The sequence below is a fragment of the Geotrypetes seraphini genome, chromosome 8, assembly GCF_902459505.1.
Source record: "Geotrypetes seraphini chromosome 8, aGeoSer1.1, whole genome shotgun sequence".
Classification (NCBI taxonomy): domain Eukaryota; kingdom Metazoa; phylum Chordata; class Amphibia; order Gymnophiona; family Dermophiidae; genus Geotrypetes; species Geotrypetes seraphini.
The window spans coordinates 108,858,333-108,879,997 of record NC_047091.1 but is presented as its reverse complement, the minus strand read 5'-3'; the positions used below and the strand labels follow the sequence as shown (position 1 = coordinate 108,879,997).

Below are 21,665 nucleotides of genomic sequence, written 5' to 3'. Positions count from 1 at the left end.
GCCCTGGAAACATAGTTAAAAGCACAGAAAAATGAAGTCAGCAGACAACAAAGGTAGGGAAAATATTTTATTTTCAATATAGTGATTGAAATGTGTCAGTTCTGAGAAAAGAAAGATGTTAAACTTTAACTGTGAGGGCCGCAAAAAAAATAGGGTATTTGGAGGGACGTAGCTTTCCCTATAGCACCTCCTGCTAAGACAGTGGTCTCAAACTCAAACCATTTGCAGGGCCACATTTTGGGATCTGTCAGCAATTGGAGGGCCGCAGAAAAAATAGTTAATGTCTTATTAAAGAAATTACAATTTTGCATGAAGTAAAACTCTTTATATTTATAAATCTTTCCTGAGGACAGTTAAAGGAAAGATTTATAAACTATAAAGAGTTTTACTTCATGCAAAATTGTTATTTCTTTAATAAGACATTAACTATTTTTTCTGTGGCCCTCCAAGTACCGACAGATCCCAAAATGTGGCCCTGCAAATGGTTTGAGTTTGAGACCACTGTCTTAGCAGGAGGTGCTATGGGAAAAGCTACAAGGACAGTTGGTGTGGTGGGCAGACAAGCTAGGTTGTGTAATCTTTATCTGCTGTCATATTCTGTGTTTTTAAGAAGGAGATGTGGTAAGGCAAAAGAGGTGCCACTGTCTTTGAATATGTTGTCTAGCTTCCTGGGGGTTTGTTTTAGGTCCAGTGGTCAGGGTTGTTTGTGTGTTTCTCAGTATCATCATGAAACCCTTTGCCTGTGGTTAATAAGAGAGCAGTTAGATGGAATGAAGTATTCTCCCTGGACAGAGATCTTCCAGCCACACAAGTTGGTGACGTCCCCGTGACAGAGCCGACCCGGCAGTCTAAAAGCTGCAAAGCTAGAAAGCTTTGCGCATGTGCCAGCCTTCCCGCCCGAATGTATCCATTTTGCCTAGTATATAAACAAACCCCCCAACCGAAAAACCAGTTTTAAAAGTTTCCACGATACTGTCCGACTCGGTAGTCAACGGTGTCAGCCGTTTTACATATCGCTTCAACTTTTACTTCATTTAATTTTCCACTATTGCCCTACGGGAATTTGACTTCGCGGCGCTTTTATTTAACATGTCCCAGCGAATCAAACCTGGCTTTAAGCGCTGCTCCACCTGCGCTCAAAAGATGTCGGTGACTGACCAGCATGCTTCGTGTATCCGCTGTCTGGGGCCCCAACATCGTACCATGTCCTTTGCTCATTGCGCTAAACTAAACAAGCGCTCTCTGAAGATTCGAGCACTCAAACTTAAGGATTTTGCGCTGCCCCCTTAAGCGGCTTCTGTTCTCCCCTCCGCCTGTTTGCAAGGGGCATCGGAGCTGCTGGGGTCGTCTCACAAGATGTCGAAGTTTGTCCTTTGTAAGCCGGCTCAGGCACCAGCGTCTCCTGCACGTGTAACGTCGGTGCCGATGACGTCACACGCAGGGACGCTTCCTATTGGCTCAGCCACTGCTCCCTCTGCCCAATGCCTGCAGAATCGCTCCCTCTCGATCCCGCCCTCGGCAACGACGGAATCCAGCTGTCGGCACAGAGCTCGTCTCCGTAGAGAGCCTGCAGCACTGCTTTCCACCTCCCCAGACCGGCATGCACAATCGGCCTCAGCCAGTCCCCCAAGGAAAGTGCAGAGGAAATCCAATCCTCCTCCTCGGGGGTTTCAAGATGTTCTCCTCCTGCCTTGTCTGCTGCTGTCCCCGCACAGGATTTAATTCCTCCTCTGCTTCCTCAGTAGTCTCAGCCTCTGATGCAACCTGATTTTTTTCAACTTTTTCAACAGTTCCAGCTCTTTCAGCAACAACAACTGCTCTCCGCTCCTCTCCTCTCAGCCTCTTGACCAGGGCAACCAGCTCACATCACCTCTTCGCCTGGTCCAGCAGTCCGAGGGCCATCTCTCTGTCTGTCTCCACGACCTCTTCTATGGAGGCAGTGATCCATTCATCGTATGCATCCTCTTCACGTTCTCCTTCGCCTGATATGCAGATGGATCCACTGCTCTCTTCGCTGACTCCTGATGATGCTCCATCTGAGCGGGATAGAGCATCACCCCCGGAAGACACGTCATACCCACGTTTCCTCTCCGAGATGGCGACTTCCTTACAATTAGCCACCACAGCTCAACCTGACCCCAGGGAAAAGAGATTTCACGTACTTAAGTATCTTCACATTCATGATAATTTGGCTGAATCTCAGAAAGCAATTTGGACCACTCCCTACTCGTCCAGGGTCAATAAATGCAGTTTGGAACATAAGTATAAAGTCCAGGACGTAGTGGGTTTTGGCAGAACTCAACTACCTCACCAATCTTTGGTTGTCCGCTCCGCTTTACGGAAGTCCAAATCCTCCAAAGATTTTGCATCTACTCCACCAGTCAGTGATATGCGCATCATACCAAAACTCCATGCTATCTGGAAAAATTGCAGTCCATCAATTCTTCTACACCCAATATTTATATTCTAATATGGAAGATATGAGAAAATTGGTTGATACCTTACCGGTGCCCACACAGGAGGCTTTTAATGCCATGCTCTCCAACTTTGAGGAATGCTCCATGAACCTGATCAGAGCAGCTGATGATGCATTTGACACCGCCATGAGGGGGGCAGCTACTGGTATGTGCACCAGGCGGCTGGCCTGGTTACAGTGCTCTAAATTGCAGGTGGACATCCATGCGAAGGTGGCCGATGCTCCTTGCCTGGGTGACAGCTTATTTGGAGACAAAGTCAAAGACCTTATTGAAGGTCTTAAGGAGGATTGTACCACCCTCGATGCTCTGGAGGAGGATACCGCGCATCACTCTAAACAGCCCTTTAAGAAGCAGCAGCCTTCTCAAACGAATTTTAATCCCAGGAGATCGTTTTCTTCTGCCAGACAGTATGCTTCCTATCCTCAAAAGCAGTTTCGGCCCTATAAACAGCAATTCTCAGCCAGGACCCCTCGAGACCGTAGATCTCAGAAACCCTCTCAGCCTGCTGGGCAGAAGCCCCAACAATCTTTTTGACAACCCTCCACTTCCGCTGTCCAAGTGGGAGGTCGGTTGTGGGTTTTTCTCCATATCTGGCAGGATATTACCACAGACACCTGGGTCTTGCGCATCATTCAGAATAGATACCAGCTACGTTTCCATGCTCCCCCCTCCCTCCCCCCCCACGGTGCCCACCATCACATCAGCTCATTCAACCATCTCACCTGCTTCCATTGCAACAAGAGTTGTCTCGGCTGCTGGACATTCAGGCAGTAGAATCGGTTCCAGAACTTCAGTGGGGCCAGGGGTTTTATTCAAGATACTTCCTCATTCCGAAGAAGACAGGAGGGGTTCGTCTGATTTTAGACCTTCGGAACTTAAACAAATTCATATTGAAAGAGAAGTTCCGCATGCGCACAGTATCCGCCATTGCTCCGCTTCTCCAAGTCGATGCTTGGCTCACGTCCATAGACCTTCAGGATGCGTATCTTCATATTTCTATCCATCCCTCTCACAGACAATATCTTCGCTTTGTGTTTCTGAATCGTCACTATCGGTACACGGTTCTCCCTTTTGGTCTTTTCCAAATGTGTTATCCCCATAGTAGCATATCTTTGCAAACAGGGCCTGTCCATCTTCCCCTATCTAGACGACTGGCTCATTTCAGCTATGACGCTCCGCCTCACCCGCCATGCACTGAGTCAAACTGTCAACCTACTTCTCCAGTTGGGCTTTCTCCTCAATTTTCCAAAATCTCATCTCATCCCGTCTCAGAAGTTGCAATTCATCGGAGCAACTTTTCAGACGCAACGAGCTATGGTCTTTCTCCCTTTCCTGCGAGCCCAAGTCCTCCAACAGCAAATGTCCGGCTGGTACCCAGGGCTGTGGGTTACGGCCAGAGACGTTATCACCTTGCTGGGTCACATGGCGGCCACGGTGCAGGTTCTGCAGTTTGCTTGTCTAAAGATGAGACCGATTCAATGGTTTCTCAAAGCACACTGGAACCAGTTTCTTCAACCGCTTTCCAAAAAATTGCAGTTAACGCCCCAGGTGCTCCAGGACTTGCAATGGTGGCTCCACATGGATCCTCTCTCTCACGGACTTCCATTTCATCCCCCTCAACCTACCATTACCCTCACAACGGATGCCTCCAAGAACAGATGGGGGGCTCATCTTCTCTCCTGGTCCACGCAGGGCACATGGTCCCCAGTGCTTGCACATTCCAGCATCAACTTCCTGGAACTGCACGCCATCCATCTCGCTCTGCAGGTGTTCCAACAACACCTGTACAATCACGTCATCAGAATACGTACCGACAACCAAGTAACCATGTTTTATGTCAACAAACAAGGCGGGATGGGCTCTCCTCGGTTGTCCCGGGAAGAAGTCTCCATTTGGAATCTGGCTGTCCAGCTCCGGTCCACATTGCATGCGGTTTACCTTCCGGGCACAGACAACCAGCTCGCAGACAGACTCAGCAGGCAACTCAGTCCTCACGAATGGTCGCTTCAGATCACAAGTTATGCAAGAGATATTCGCCAAATGGGGAACTCCTCACATAGACCTCTTTGCGACCCAGATGAACACCAAATGTCCCAGATTTTGCTCCAGGTACGGAGAGCGAAACTGTCTGGCCGAGGATGCGTTCCTCCTCCCCTGGTCCAAGCATCTCCTTTATGGGTTTCCTCAGATTCCTTTGATTGGAAAGGTTCTTCAAAAGGCCATCTCAGACAATGCATCACTGATCCTCATCACACCGTATTGGCCCAGGCAAGCCTGGTTATCCATCCTCCTCAACAGGGCTTCTCAGCCTCCTTGGTTTCTCCCGAAGTTCCCGGACCTTCTCACGCAACACGACGGCCAGTTACTGCACCCCAATCTTCCATCTCTCAATTTGGCGGCCTGGCTTCTGCTTCCTCACTGACTGGGGATTCCGCATTCCCTCCTGAAGTCCTTCACATTCTACTCGCCTCCAGAGCTGCTTCGACTCAACGCTCATATTCTGCCAAGTGGAACCGTTTCCAGCGCTGTTGTTCTACCCATCATGTTCACCCTAGCACCTCGCCCTTGGCTCAGGTCCTCCACTACCTTACCACTTTGCAAGTCAGCGGAATAGCCTACAATTCCATTCGCCTTCATCTAGTGGCCATCTCAGTTTACCATGACCCAGTGGACGATGTTTCTCTGGTACGCCATCCTGGGGTCAAGCAGTTCTTCAAGGGACTTCTTCGTCTTCACCCTCCCATCCGACCCCCTGTGCCGGTCTGGGATCTCAACCTAGTGCTGCAGGCTCTCATGGCTCCACCATTTGAACCTCTCTCTTCTATACCTCTCAAATTTCTTACATGGAAAACTCTCTTCCTGGTAGCAATTATCTCAGCTCGCCGCATTGGGGAGCTCCATGCCTTGGTATCCTATACACAATTTCTTCAAGATAAAGTGTTGTTACGGACTCATCCTAAATTCCTGCCTAAAGTAGTCTCGGCGTTTCATTTGAACCAAACGATTGTGCTGCCTACCTTTCATCCACCACCGCACACTTCTCCAGAGGCCGAGCGACTACACACCCTGGACTGTGCCAGAGCATTGCGCCTCTATTTGGATAGAACGGCGAGTCCTCAGCGGCCGTCTCAGTTGTTCCTCTCCATCCGTCCAACGTCATCTCCTCGACCAGTTTCAAAATTGATGTTATCTTCTTGGATGTCACAGCTCATTGCGTACTGTTATTCCTCCGCATCAGGTCCTGATCTCCAAGAGTTCTCTCCACATGTCACTGCTCATGACCTATGAGCTATGGCTACCACCTGGACTCACTTTCGCCTTGCTCCTCTCCAAGAGATCTGTCGAGCGGCTACCTGGTCCAGAGTTCATACCTTTGCCAAGCATTACTGCCTTGATGTGGAATCCGGAGCGAATGCATCGCTGGGTTCTACAGTACTGCAAGCGGCTTTATGAGGCGTCAACTTCCCTCCTCCGCTGCTTCTCAGGTAACAGATCTTTATTATATATCTAAGCATGTTATTACTCTGTTACCTTCAACTCGGAAGGCACCAACTTGTGTGGCTGGAAGATCTCTGTCCAGGGAGAAATAGAAGTTGCTTACCTGTAACGGTAGTTCTCCTTGGACAGATGATCTTCCAGCCACACAATCCCGCCCAGCCTCCCCTATTGTTGCCGCCAACTTTATACCTAACTGGTTTTTTGGTTGGGGGGGTTTGTTTATATACTAGGCAGAATGGATACATTCAGGCGGGAAGGCTAGCACATGCGCAAAGCTTTCTAGCTTTGCAGCTTTTAAACTGTTGGGTCGGCTCCGTCACGGGGACATCACCAACTTGTGTGGCTGGAAGATCATCTGTCCAAGGAGAACTACCGTTACAGGTAAGCAACTTCTATTTCCACAGAGCCAAGGCAGTCTTCCTGTCCAAGTGACATGTCCTTCTATTCTTTCCCAACAGGTCAGAGGTTTGACATGAAGTACATGAACTTCCGGGTTAAGGCCTGTAACAAGGCTGTGGCAGGAGAGTTCTCAGAGCCTGTCACCTTGGAAACACCAGGTATACACCCAAAGGTTTTGTACACCGTGGCTCTCCTTGCAAGCTCCCACCACAGTCCAGTGGTTTTAATGTTCTCCCAAGGTCTTCATCTCTCTCTCTCTCTTCTCACAAAATCTGCTCTGCTATGGCCCCCTGCAAGCCTTCTCTGCATCGATCTTGTCCCCTTGTGAAAAGCAATTTTCCGAATGCCACTGGATCTTCAGCTTGCCCTGGCAGGATAAATGTGCCACTGGGTAGATAAACACTAGACTCGGGTGGGGGGGAGGGAGGGCTGGTGAGATCAGAATGCTATTAGTGGCTTGTTTTCTATCTCTCCAGCATTCATGTTTAGGCTGGATGCCAGCACATGTCACCAGAACCTGAAGGTGGAGGGATTAAGTGTGGATTGGGATGCTATGGGAGGAAAAGTGCAGGAGATCAAAGCCAAGGAGAAGGACAGCAAAGGCAGGACAGCCTCTCCTGTCAACTCACCAGCCAGGTAAAGTGCCCCACCTGCATCTCTTTTCCAGCTAAGTGTCCACTATCTTTATTGCATGCAAACTCCCGACTCAATCGCTCAGTATTGTCAGGGCTTCGCCTGGCTTTTAAAATTTTTTTTATGGGCTAAAATATCGACCCATTAAAAAAAATAACCCCCCTCCTCCCTATAACGTGCTCCTTCCCCCCCTCCATTCCCTTACCATCTGGGTAAAGTACCTCTCCAACTAGCAAGGTAAAATGCTCCCATTTGCTCCTTCCCCTGGCTAGCCAGATAATGTATCCCCTATTTAGTTCCTGTCCTCTGTAATGGAATTTGTGATGCTGCAGATACACCCTGTTCAGGAGTGGGACTCAGACCTCTTCTCAGAATGGTTTACCTGATGGTGATAGGATGCTGCTGATCTTTATCATGCCCAACCTGAACTGTCCAGCCCCCCTTTGGATATGCGCATTAGGCAGATTAGTAAGAGGATGAAGGTGCTCCCTGGTGCTACATGGAAGGCACTATTTGAAAATGCATTATTCACTCTCTGCAGGTGTGTACCATCTCCTAAAAGGATGCCTACAGGGCGAAGTGGCAGGGATCGATTCACAGCAGAATCTTACACTGTCCTGGGTAAGGGGGAGTTTTAAAGGGTGAAGCGTGACAGCTCACATAGCTGCCCTATCCTCTCATGTCAACCAGAGGGAAATGCTTCGCTGCTGCAGCAGTCACTCAGAGGTGGCTTGTGGTTGGAAAGGTTTTTCTGAGAAGTGATCTGTTGTATGGCAAGGTGTGGGGGAAGGGGGCAGGGGAGGTTTCCTTCCTGTGAGACCTCTCAACTGTAACCACTGTCTTCCAGGTGACACCTTGATTGATGGGGGGGAATATTACTGGGAGGTGCGATATGACCGAGATAGCAAAGCCTTTGCTGTGGGAGTGGCCTACAGGGCCCTGGGTAAGTTCGATCAGCTTGGGAAGACGCCTGCGTCCTGGTGCCTCCACCTGAACAACTGGCTACAGGTTAGCTTCAGTGCCAAACACAATAACAAGTCCAAGATGCTGGACGTGGCTGTGCCGGACAGTATTGGCGTCTACTGCAATTTTCCTGAAGGTGAGTGCCTTTATGAACATTTCTTCTTTAATTTAATTGCTGTGTTCCTTCACACCTTATCTTCTCAATAAATCAAAATCATTTTCTTGTGAATCCAGAAAATAAATTCTCATATAGAAGCAAAAGGGCATGTTCATCTGCAGTCCATATAAGTGTGGATATGGGGGAGGGGAGCTCCTGTCAGTCTGCATCTGGCAATATTCACCTAGTGGCCTTCCCCCCTCTCAACATGTCCAGAAACTTTGCTGTGGATAAAGTAATCTAAAAATACTGTTCTTCATGTAAGAATACCGGGGCTGACTACAGTGCAGATGCTAGGATGAATCGGCCAGTGTGTTCTGTGCTCCCTCTTCCTTCAGAGAGTGTGCAGGGTATGAGGGATGCTCTCTATAGAACTATCTGCTGCTGGCCACTGAGGTCTCTGCCACCACAGCTCTTAGAAATGGGAAGTATCACGCAGCAGAACAGGAAGCAAGGGAGCCATAGCAACACAGAGCCCAACACTCGCCACAAGAGACGGCCCATGCTATAATCTCCAAGTGCTTTTAAAAAAATATATTCACACCTGATTTTTCATAGTTAGTAGAACGAGGGGGAGTCGCATGAGACTCCTCCTCACTCCACTAACTCATCAGTTCTATTATGTTTTTCTTTTCTCCTTGTTCGGTGGGATGGTGCTGTGAACAGTTTATAGCTCCCTCCAAGCTGGAATCACTGGGAGGGTGAAATGTGGCTTTTGTTAGAAAATTGTAGTTACTTACCTGTAACGTAGGTTCTTCGTGGACATCAGGATAGTCAGCCACATATGGGTGTTGTCCCAACAGCTCCCAATTTGCGGATAAGCTCTCCAATAGCTCAGAGAGATTTTTATTTTTTTTTCTCTGAGCACGTGAAGTGCCCAGGCCCTACCCATTTCCTCCCTGCTTCCCCCTAATCCCCAGGATGTTCCTAGCTGTGGCGGTTGTGAGGTGACATTTGTGAGGTTTGTCTGGTCTGTTGTGTCCTGTTGATGTAGGTGGTCAGGGTCCGCACACAGTCCAAGGGGTGTCGCTGAGGTAGCTGCGAGCCCCCCTGTGAGGGAATGTAGAGTGCAGGGAGGATGATAGACTGGTTGATGTGGAACGCTGACGCCACCTTCGGAAAGAATCGGGGGTGGATTCTGAGCACCACCCTGTCCTCATGGAGAAGTGTGTAGGGGGGTGATGGACCAGGGCCTGGAGCTCGCTGATACGTCTGGCCGATGCGATGGAGGTCAGGAAGAGGGTTTTCCAAGCAAGTAATCTGAGGTCTGCCTCCCCCAAGGGTTCGAAGGGAACGAGGGTGAGCTGATGCAGCACCAAGTTCAGGTCCCATCCGAGCGGTGGTGGTCTGACCGGTGGGTGCAGATTGGACAGTCCCTTCATGAATCTTGCGAATACCGGGTGTCCCGACACCGGTGAGTTGTCCAAGCCAGCGTGGTACGCCGCTTGGTACACCTTGATGGAAGTAGGTTTTAGGCCCATCTGAGATAGGCTCAGTAGGTACTGCAGGATGTCCGGTATGGGGCAGTTGTAAGGGTCTCGCTGTGTGTTAGTGCACCAGTGGCGGAACCTTCTCCATTTCAATCCATAGCATTTTCGGGTTGAAGGTCTTCTGGCTGCCATGAGAATGTGCTCCACGTCTTGTGGTAGGTTCATCCTCTCAACATCCATGCGGTCAGGGCTAGGGAGCGCAGGTTGTGGTGGAGGGTGGCGCTCCCGTGTTGTGTTATGAGATCTGTGCTGATCAGGAGGCGGAGAGGTGGGTGAACCGCTATCCGTTGCAGGAACGGGAACCATGGTTGCCGGGGCCAGAACGGGGCAATCATGATCACAGTTGCTCTGTCCTGGAGGAGCTTCTGCAGGACTTTGGGTATGAGAGGTGTTGGTGGATAGGCGTATAAGAGTCCGTGGTTCCAACTCAGGGACAGGCTGTCGGGACTGAGACGGCGATGGGTAGTTCTCTTTGAGCAAAAGATCATGCATTTTGTGTTCAGTTCTGTCGCAAACAGGTCGATGCTCGGTGTGCCCCAGGTGCTGAAGATCTTCTTCGCCACCGCTGGGTTGAGAGACCACTTGTAGGGGTCCAGCTGGCGGCTGAGACTGTCGGCCAGGTCGTTCTGCTCCCCCGGGAGGTAGGTTGCCTGGATGGGGCACTGAATGGCGATGGCGAACTCCCAAATGCGGCAGGCTTCCTTGCAGAGCGAGGCTGACCTGTGCCCCCCTGCTTGTTGATGTAGTACATGGCCACCTGATTGTCTGTTTGGATTAGGACTGTCCTGCCTGTCACCCATTGTTTGAAGGTTTCGAGGGCATTCCCTGTGGCCCTGAGCTCCAGTAGGTTGATATGGAGTGAGGACACCTGGGCAGACCAAGTGTCTCCTTTGCGAAGATGGAGAAGGTGTGCCCCCCATCCATGTTTGGAGGCATCCATGGTGACCACCAGCTGGTGGGGTGGTGGTCTGAATGGTTTCCCCTTCGCTAAATTTTCTCGGGACATCCACCAGTGAAGCGTCTTGTGTATGGGTCGGCGAATGAGTATCTGGGTGATCAGTAGTTGGGTATGCTGGTTCCAGTGACGTCTGAGGTACCATTGCAGGGGTCTCATGTGTACTTTGGTGTGTTGGACAACAAAGACCGCAGCCGCCCTATGGCCCAGGAGATGCAGGAGTGAGCGTGCTGACGATGAGCAGAAATGCGCTGGGCCAAGAATGTCATGGCGTCGATCCGGTAGAAAGGCCTTGGTCTGTGTGGTATCGACTGCCCCGATGAATGATATCCTCTGGGTGGATATCAGGTGGGATTTTTTTGTAGTTGATGAGGAACCCCAGTTCTTGGAGGAGGGTTATGGTGGTTGTCAGGGCTGCCTGGACCTCCCCTGGTGAGCGGGCCACTATCAGCCAGTCGTCGAGATAGGGAAGGATGCATATTCCCTGCAGGCGAAGATGTGCCACTGCCACGGCCATGCACTTTATGAACACTCTTGGGGCTGTCGAGAGTCCAAAGGGTAGGGCTTTGTACTGGAAGTGTCTCTCTCTGATCGTGAAGCGAAGATACTTCCTGTGAGCTGAATGGATAGGCACATGAGTGTAGGCGTCCTGTAGGTCCAGCGAGGCTAGCCAGTCGTTGGGCTGTATCAAGGGCAGGACTGTGCCCAGGGAGTGCATCCGGAAGCGTTCTTTGTGTATGCACTTGTTGAGATGGCGGAGGTCCAGGATTGTGAGACTTAGAGGGGATATGATAGAAACTTATAAGACCATGAAGGGTATAGTGAAGGTAGAGAGAGACAGATTCTTCAGACTGGCGGAGCCAACAAAAACTAGAGGGCACTCAAAAAAATTGAAGGGAGATAGGTTCAGAACAAATGCTAGGAAGTTCTTCTTCACCCAGAGGGTGGTGGACACCTGGAATGCGCTTCCAGAGGGGGTGGTTGAGCAGAGTACGGTTTTGGGTTTCAAAAAGGGATTGGACGAATTCCTGAAGGGTAAGGGAATCCAGGGGTACAATTAGAGGGTTACTATACAAGGCAAAATGCTCTTGAGTAATAGATCACTACAGGTCATTGACCTGGGGGACCGCCGCAGGAGCAGACTGCTGGGCATGATGGACCTATGGTCTGACTCGGCAGAGGCAATGCTTATGTGCTTGTGCGTTTGTCCTTGTCCTTCTTTGGCACGAGAAAATACCTGGAGCAAAACCCCTTGTTGATCTCCTCTGGTGGCACCGCCTCTATTGCTCCTGCCTGCAGGCTGGTTTCTCCCCGGGCTCCCTTTCGATTTGCTGCTCCCTCGTTACTGGGGGGCGTGGCTTCACGCTGGATCGGCTTGTGGAGGAGCAGGGAGATGGCGTCGCTTCCGGTCCACACATGGGGGTAAGTGCGGGAGCAGGTGGCGCCCCAAGGGCAAAAGCTGATGGTGCTCCCGATGACTTCAGGAGGGGGGGCCGGAGGGCGAACCCCGATCTGCTGTCTGCAGGGGCTGGCTGTAAGCGGCAGCATGCAGGAGCTCCGGGAGAGATTTCTCTGCCGGGCCAGTTGCAGGCGGGGGGATTAGCTGAGCCAGAGTGTCCTGGAGGCTCCTTACCGGATTAGTTTGTGGATCCCCTGCTGCTGCATTCCGATGAGGATGGCTGCTGGAGGAAGATTCTCGGGCCTCAATTATCTTCAAGAAGTCTCTTAATGCCCTCTTCCTTAGCTTGCATGCCCGTGAAGACAGGCGGGCACAGTGCAAGCAACACTGTTCCTCGTGCGCTGGGCCCAAGCAGCGAACGCACAGATCGTGAGGATCCAGTGTACTCATCCTTTTCCTGCACCCCAGACATTTCTTTGATGTTTCTGGCATCTTCAAGATGGTAAGTAGAAAAAGTCTTGATTGTAGAAAAAGTGGTGGTAGAGAGCTGTGGAAAAAATCCAACTGATGGGAACAGGCGGAAACTAAAGACTGGGGATTAGGGGGAAGCAGGGGGGAAATGGGTAGGGCCCGGGCACTGCACGTGCTCAGAGAAAAAAAAAAAAATCTCTCTGAACTATTGGAGAGCTTATCCGCAAATTGGGAGCTGTTGGGACAACACCCATATGTGGCTGACTCATCCTGTTTGTCCTAGGAGAACTGTTCCCATCCCACCAGATTTAAGAAAGAGGATTGAGTTTTGGGATGTGTATGGTGAGTTTGTCAGACTTCTTTTTCCCCACAATCTGGCTGTTTGTGCTCTTGGAGTTTTCCCTGCTGGTGAGGCTCAGATGTGATGGTCTTGTTTCTTGCATGTGCATTCTCAGTGCGTGCCTTGGTTTTTGCATGCCAATTAGTTCTGTCTCTCTCTTTATCTACAGGATATCTTTCTTTCTACAATACAAAGACAAAGCAGCTCCTTCACTCATTCCGGACCAGATTTACGCAGCCGGTGCTGCCTGCTTTCATGGTAAGAATGCGCTCACAGCAGGGAGATCTTTGCAAATACAGTGGAACCAAATTAGTCATATATCAAAGCGAATTTCCCCATAACAAGTAAAGAAAACTCACTTGATATGTTCCAACCCTTCCCTCCGAGAACCGGCATCGCTCCCCCCCCTGAGAACCGGCACCCCCCACCCGAACAGCATTCAGCCTTACCCCCTATCTGGCACCAGCACGCAGCCGTAGAGCCAGAACCAGAAGGCCTTGAGCATGCGCAGATGCTCAAGGCCCAGGCAAGAGGCAGGAACTTCTTGCACCGGGATGTCCTGTGGGCTGTGTGCCGGTGCCAGATAGGGGATAAGGCTGAATGCTGTTTGCGCGGGAGGGGGGGTGCTCGCAAATCAAGTCAATGCTCGGTTTGCGAGAATGTTTTGCTCGTCTTGCGACAAAGCAACAGATCCAAAGGGAAAAGGGAGGTCCAACCTTATCTGCAGTGAAAAACCAACCAGGAACAAACAAACCGAAACTGCAGATGTGTACAACGATGTAGGCAAAATTTATTGTGACAACCAAAGTACAATTAAAAACCTTTTTACCAAACAGGAGACCCAACAAGGGCCGTGTTTCGGACAACCTTCATCAGGGGTCCATGGTAGAAAAGGAAAGAAAAATATGTCACAAAAAAATTACAGTAGAAAAAAGCAGAACATATGTATCGCCGAGGGTCACTGAGTATTATAAAATCTCGCTAGGTGATCCTCGGCGATACATATGTTCTGCTTTTTTCTACTGGAATTTTTTTGTGACATATTTTTCTTTCCTTTTCTACCATGGACCCCTGATGAAGGTTGTCCGAAACACAGCCCGTGTTGGGTCTCCTGTTTGGTAAAAAGGTTTTTAATTGTACTTTGGTTGTCACAATAAATTTTGCCTACATCGTTGTACACATCTGCAGTTTCGGTTTGTTTGTTGCTCGTCTTGCGAAACACTCGCAAACTGCGTTACTCGCAAACCGAGGTTTGACTGTACAGGGACTCCTGTAAGATCTCCAGTGGTGTGGAGTGGAGGGGTGGCCTAGTGGTTAACGCTGCTGCCTCAGCATTATGAGGTTGAAAGTTTGATCCCAGCCTGTTCCTTGAGACTCTGGGCAAATCAGTTAACATTCCATTGCTCCAGGTACCACAGTTAGAATGTGAGCCTGTCAGAACAGATAGGGAAAATACTTAAGAATACCTGATTACTATTGTGTGAATCTCTTCCCCCCACCTTAACTTTTATTAAACAGTATGGTGAAATAACACAGGAAGCTTGCCAACAGATCAACATCCAATAAATCACAAAGCTACTCACATCACATTATACAGGGAGGGAAACCCGCCCCCCCTCCAATCAGGACCCTGCTGTCCCCATTATTCAGCCACATAATAATGAGAAAGCAAGAGGCACTTCTATATGAGTCCTGACAATAGGTGATTATCCCATACTTGCAAGTTGATTGCAGAAGGATGAAATATACGTTCTGCTCTGCCGCCTCCTCCAGTGCTGTAGAGCCCCCTTCAGTTTTTTTCCTTATGCAGGCGAGTTGAGAAGGTGTGATTCTGATCTGCTCTGATAATATTTTATTATACAGTACTCCCCCCAATATTCGCAGGGGTTCCGTTTCAGGAACCCCTGCGAATCTTGAAAAACCACGAATACGGTTTTTCGTGGGGGAGACTGGAGAGGGCAGGAGGACATGCAGGAGAGAGCAGCCGGAGCACCGGCAAGTGAAGGAAATCACTCGCTGTATGCTCCGGCCACCTCTTCCTATACTAAAGTCAGGCCTTACCAATCAGGAGCTGCGTGTCAAAGTAGCTCCTGATTGGTGTGACCCGACTTTAGTACAGGAAGAGGTAGTCGGAGCATACAGCGAGTGATTTCTTTCACTCACTGGTGCTCCGGCTACCCTCTCCTGCCTCTCCAGCTGTCCTCTCCTAGTTGGCGGTTCACGGTCGGAAAATAGCATGAACCGCCGACCGCGAATTCAGGGGGGGGAGCACTATATTTGGGTTTTCTATCCGAGTTCAAGGCCTTTTCAGTGCTGGAGAGGTCCCCAGGGAAGTTCTGCCTGGGAGAGGAATCAGACTCTAGGTCAGATGTCTGTAGTTGACAAGCCAGCCCTCAGGGTTCCTGTCCAGCCAGTTTGCATTGAAAATTGGTAAAGCTCAGGGTCCATTCCCCTTGAAGCTAGCTCCCATCCTGATTTATCAGGTTCTTGAACGTAGGCTGTTTTGCCCCAGTTTCGGTCCAGCAGAGCTTAATGTGTGCTGGCTGCATAAATTGCTTTCTCCACTCGCGCATGGAACCACAGGAGCTGAGGTCTTGGTTAGACTTTAAATCTGACTGGCAGCCCAAAGATCCCAATTTGTGGAACTGCTGTGCTGTAAGGCAGTGTCTTTTCCCATTCTCAGCTTCTGTGATAGCTGTAGCAAGGTAACCCAGGACAGACAGAGCGAAGCACAGGTGTATGGACACTGGCAGAGTGAAGCACGGAAGGACACCTCGGAGGTTCCCAGTCAGGGCTTTACCCCAGAATTTGTAAACTTATTGTGAAAAGCCTATTTAATTTGTTGGGGGTCTTCCACATTGACTGAGGGGGCATTGTCTGTGCAAGAGGATGTGTCCTCTCCTCCAAGTGCACTTTCTACAGCAGAAGTTCCTAGGCAACCAGCGAGTTTTGGCTTTGAGTTCATCTTTTTGTCTTGACCAGGCTAGGCTAGGCAAGCTTGCTTCTAAGGTGACCATTTCCAGATTCGTAGGGCTGTTTCTTCAGTGTACGTTGCCTGTGGTAAGCAGCCACCTTTTGCTTTGAGAGCATACTCTACGTGAAGTGTGGCGTCTTTGTGGGCGGAGATGGAGATCTGTAGAGCAGCTACATGGTCCATTCTCCTTACATTTACAAAGTTTTATAGGGTGGATGTGGTAGCAAGAGAGGATACGATTTTGGGTCCTCAGGGTGGGCTCATCGATCCTGCCCTAGACTCAGAAGACTGCTTTGGTATGTCACCTATCGTCAGGATTCATATGTCCTTCACACCAGAAGGGAAGATTAGGTACTTACCTTGATAGTCATTTTGGAAGAAGGACATTGTATGAGACCTGACACCCTGCCCTGTCAGTCTGGAGTTTGCCTGCCTACTGTTTCGATAAACACATGTGTCCAGAGCTAGATATTTTTTCCTGTCAGCCAGATGTAAAAAAAGAAGCTAAAAGAAAGCAGTAAGCAAGACTCTATATGCTCCATAAGTTCTTTGTTTGTTGCATTTTGGTGGTTGGTACCTATTGGTGTCACCTGGATTTTTTAAGGTGTTAATTAACCTTGTGTACTATGTTTTACAGAGCAGAAGAGAAATATGTTTGTGATGAGAACCTCCATTCCCCCTCCTTCCTATTTTTCTGTTTTAGTGCTATTCAATTGCTTTGGTACAAATGGGAGGGACTCTACAGCACTGGAGAAGGAGGTGGAGTTGAAGAATGTAGATTTCATCCTTTTGCATTCAAGTCACAAGTTTGGGATAGTTACCTATCGACAGGACTCATACCCTCTTCCAGAAAGAAGATTTATTGAGGTAAGTACATAATTCTTCCTCTCGCCCACTTACATGATGATCCCTTTCCAGTTATGATACAGTCTCTAGATAACTTGAAAATAACCTGTTCTGTCCATTTTTATCGCCATAAACTTGGACATCAAATACATATAATCTACTTTAGTTAAAAATTGCTCTTTATAAGATGGAAAGAGCTATTGCTGTACAGAAAGGACTTACAATAATTTTATAAAGATTTGGGGGCCTATGGAAAAATATTGTAATGAGTAGACATCACTTTTTAAGGGAGATTATATCTACACAGGGGGGGGTGAGGGGTGGTATATTTCTCTGTTGCGATTTTATTTTATTTTAATTACTTTAGGAGCGGTGGGAGGAAGGGAAGTTATATTTTTGTTCCAGATGATATAGTAAAGATTTTCAAGTGTTTTATTGAATTTATAATAGATGAGTATCTTGTACACTTGTTGTATGTTTTAAAATGAATAAAGAATTAAAAAAAAAAAAAAATTTCTCTTTAGCTGGAAGCTCTGGTTTCTTCCATGATGACCCCAAGCATATTCTTGCTTCAGTGATAATCAAAGCAAATAATTGGTAGTAATCATCATCCAAAGCAGGGGGCTGTCCATGAAAAGGTGGTTAATAAAATCTAAATAACTATACACAGCGAGGCTTACCCTTCCTGCGATATGTTTGTTCTCACATACATCTATCCACACTTCCCAAAACCTGCAATTTACCAGAGCCTTGGAGAGGCTTGGAATCCTTTCTTTTCAGGTATGCCAGCAGAAGCTTTTAGCCTAATATTTATTTATTTCGATTTTTATTCTGTTTTCCCAGAAGTTCAGAATGGGTTACAAGTAGACATTCACAATCGTTTGAAAACAGACTAGTCATGACAACAAATAGGTTACATTAGACAATAACAGAGCTTATTCTAGAGACCAGACTGGTCATAGCGAAGAGAACTAGGAGAAGTATATTGAGGAGGCAGTTTTTAATGGCCCGATTGGCGGAAGAGGAAGGTCTTTACTGCTCTGCGGAAGGTCATTAGTGAGTCTAGCGACCTGGTCTGTGTGGGTAGTCGGTTCCATAGCTGAGGAGGGAAATGGCTGTAGGATCTTTTGTACGCCGTACTCATTCGGAGGGGTCTCCCTTCAGGAATGTTGAGTCTTTGTTCTGCTTTGGAGCAGAGGGGGACGGTTAGGGGTGTATAGGCGTAGCTTGGATGTAGGCTGGGGTTTTTTGGTAGAATCTCTTGATTGCCCTATCTCAATGTATCTCAAACTGTGTGCCTCCTGCGATTTCAGGTATGCCACGGTACACTGGAGAGGAGGAGAGGTGTTGGCACCAGCTGACTGCCTAAAGAACATGCCTCTCGTGGTAAGAGGCACGTCCTGTAGGCAATCGGTGGGCGCCAGCACCTATCCTTCTCTGTGGCCCTCTTCTTTTCTGGCAACTCCCACTGGCATCTTAGGGCCCACCTGGAGGGCCTTCACACACACACGCGGACATCGACGTGATGATATCACGCATGCGTGTGATGTCATCACGACAATATTTGCGCACTTCTAGGTGCCTTGAGCCACGGCCACTACCTTTAGTGTGCTGCAGCTCGAGAAAGTTTGTGACACTGCCCTATCTGGATGAGGGGGGCACAGTGGGTTGGGTTGAAGGAGAAGGAGTACAAATGGGGGGAGGATGGGAATGGCAGGGAGCTGCTAAAAAGGAAAAAGAAAGTCTGGCAAAACAGATGGACGTTCTTTTTATTACTTTATTTTTATTCCTATGGGATGCGTCGCATTTGCCATACTGGGAGTCGCTATCGTGGCTTTGTAAAAGGGGCCCTAAGTTTGCTGGTTAACTGATGTTCTTTAGCACTCTCCAGACCAGTAGAGGTTAATCTTTACGAATGGGTATATATCCAATCATGACCAGCAGGTGGAGACTGAAAACAAAACTGTGGGACAGTATATAATATACTCCCTTCTCTATTTACATCAGTCTTCTTTCAGTCTCCAGCAGGTGTTGAGTGATCTGTACCCATCTCCCTTGGTAGGGCTGTTGGAATTTGTTTAGGAGGTTTCTTGGTTCTAAGTATTTTGCAATTTGTGACTCCTCATTCAAAATAGTGTGCCTGCACAGCACAGGAGATCCTGCTCTTTCCCTTTATTTTGTAATTTTTTTTCCAAATATTGTGACAAATATAATACATAATAGAGTTCAGCAGAAACATAGGAGCAATAATTTGGATCATCAGTCTATTTCAAATTGCTTATAATGTGCAAAGACGCTGTAGGGGTAGTTACATAAAGGAGAAGAATGTTGCTGCTTTTTGTAGAAATGGCAAATATTAGTGCCAACTGTCCAGCTTATGTGTTTGGCTCTGGTGCCTCATGCTCTACCTGTTTTTATCATGTCCAAGCCAAACATATAAACTGTGGGGCTCATAATCGAAAGAGAAAAACGTCCACAAACCGGCCTAAGTCGGCACTTGGACGAACATTTCTCAAAAACGTCCAAGTGCCAATAATAAAAACGGGTTTTGGACGTATTTCTAAACGACCTAGGCCTTCATAGTGCCGCTCAACATCCAAAGCTAAACGGGGCGTTTCGGGAGGCATGTCGAAGGCGGGACTTGGGCGGGACGTGGGCCGGCTTAGACTTAGTCGTACAGCATGTATAACCAAAAGTTATACAACCCAGGATTGACGGAACTTGGAGGTTGTGACTTAGACCATGTAAAACATGGTCTAAGTCACAAAAACCCATCTAAACTCACCAGATAAGCACTGCAAACACATAACACAGACCCCCACACACTACCCCTATGATCACCAACGCCCCCCCCCCCCATAAAACTTTTATTCAGAACTTTAAATTTCAGCCTCCAGACCATCATCACCTGGCATAGGAAAGCCTAGTCGTCCAGCCCAGAGGCAACTTAAGTCATCTTGGAGGTGGGTTAGGGACCCATAGAGAGGAGGACCCATGCCCATAAGCCCCTATAATCACTGCATTGATACTTAAACATGTGCACTGCCCTATACACCCCCAAAACCCTTTTTTACTGGCATATAAGTGGCTCCTGCAACCATAAGGGTTATTGGGGTGGTAGCTAAATGGGTCTAGGGGATTCTGGAGGTGGTTTGGGGGGCTCACCGTCACCTATAAGGGAGCTGTAGTGAGGAGAAGCCATGGCACCCTTTTTGTGAAGTTCACAGCAGTGCCCTGTAAGGTACCCCACTATTTAGGTGCCATGTCTGGGTGTTCAGTCCATCACTTTGCAGACCCCTCCCACGTCCAACAGGGCTTGTTCTAGGCATTTTTAACTTGGACGGAAAGTTGGATGAAAATGTGGTATAAAGATAGACGATTTAGTGGCTTGGACGATCAGATCGGCAGGACATATAATTAGACGATTTTCGAAAGTAAAAAAAAGTTGGACGTATCTTTCGAAAATGTGTCTTAGGCTCTTTTTAACTTTGGACGACTTGCAAGATGGACGTAAACAGACTTAGACGTCCCTTTCGATTATGCCCCTCCACATGTTTAAGAGTCAAGATGGACACATATAATATACCTTTATACAGATGTTTGATACCATCCCCAGAATGCCCCAAACACTTCACTATATGTATAATTCTGCCTATGATTTGAAAAAAAAAAAAATCACTTAGATATTCAGCACAAGCAAATACTTTAGTGTTCTAATGCTTGTCTAGTGTCATTAATGAAGGAATTGCACTAAACAAGTATACAAGCAGATTTCATGAAGGATTATGGGCCCCTTTTACAAAGCTGCGGTTGCTAGCCCTGCACAGCAAATGTGACGCAGTCCATTCAGTTCCTATGGCTGTGTTGCATTTACTACACCAGTACTTGCTCCCGCGGCTTTGTAAAAGGGGCCCTATAAGTCCTCTCCGTCAATCTTCCCCATCCCCCACTGCACTTTCCACTGCTTGGTTCATTCCCCCTCCCTTTATCTTAATGTTTACTTTTTCTGTTTCCAGGATATATAAAGAGGTTATGATTGAAGTACCGTATTTTCACGCATATAATGCGCGCGTTATACGTGTTTTTACCTACCGCGCATACCCCTCGCGCGTTATACGCATGAGCGCGGTATACAAAATTTTTTTTACATAGTTCCCACCCCGCCCGATGCCCAATTCACTCCCCCCAGCAGGACCGCTCGCACCCCCACCCCGAACGACCGCTCGCACGCGCTCCCACCCGCATCCACGATCGGAGCAAGAGGGAGCCCAAGCCCTCTTGCCCGGCCGACTCCCCAACTCCCCGACAATATCGGGCCAGGAGGGAGCCCAAACCCTTCTGGCCACGGCGACCCCCTACCCCCACCCCGCACTACATTACGGGCAGGAGGGATCCCAGGCCCTCCTGCCCTCGACGCAAACCCCCCTCCCTCCAACGACCGCCCCCCCAAAGAACCTCCGACCGCCCCCCCAGCCGACCCGTGACCCCCCTGGCCGACCCCCACGACACCCCCACCCCCCTTCCCCGTACCTTTGGTAGTTGGCCGGACAGACGGGAGCCAAACCCGCCTGTCCGGCAGGCAGCCAACGACGGAATGAGGCCGGATTAGCCCATCCGTCCCAAAGCTCCGCCTACTGGTGGGGCCTAAGGCGCGTGGGCCAATCAGAATAGGCCCTGGAGCCTTAGGTCCCACCTGGGGGCGCGGCCTGAGGCATATGGGCCCAACCCGACCATGTGCCTCAGGCCGCGCCCCCAGGCAGAATACCAATCTGAAGAGATCAAATTAAAATGTGGGCTCTACATGCAGCATTAATCTTTTATAGGCTTACCCAAAGGCTGAGATGTTGTTGTATAGTCAAAATAGTATTCACTGGGCAAATTACAAGGCCAGATAGAGGGAGGCCACAGCCACATGGTGAAAAGCACACCACCAGAAAAACAGCCTTGGTGAAAACTAAGCGGCAAGCATGCTCAGACCATTGCGCATGCTTACAGAGCAGGGCAGGGCGGGAGAAAGGAGAGTCGGGACAGCGCACGGAGAGGCGGGGCAGTGCACGGAAAGT

General features: G+C 48.8%; 1 protein-coding gene across 10 annotated transcripts in view; it reads left to right on the top strand.

The window, feature by feature from the left end:
• Positions 1 to 21,665, top strand: part of FSD1 (fibronectin type III and SPRY domain containing 1) — a 42,279-nt gene that overhangs the window by 18,481 nt on the left and 2,133 nt on the right. For all 10 annotated transcript variants that reach the window (XM_033957426.1, XM_033957430.1, XM_033957434.1 and 7 more), the window contains 5 exons: positions 6,434 to 6,532; positions 6,851 to 7,010; positions 7,549 to 7,628; positions 7,855 to 8,106; positions 12,952 to 13,040. In XM_033957426.1, coding sequence (XP_033813317.1) covers positions 6,434 to 6,532; positions 6,851 to 7,010; positions 7,549 to 7,628; positions 7,855 to 8,106; positions 12,952 to 13,040 — 680 coding nt within the window. The remainder of the gene's footprint in view (positions 1 to 6,433; positions 6,533 to 6,850; positions 7,011 to 7,548; positions 7,629 to 7,854; positions 8,107 to 12,951; positions 13,041 to 21,665) is intronic.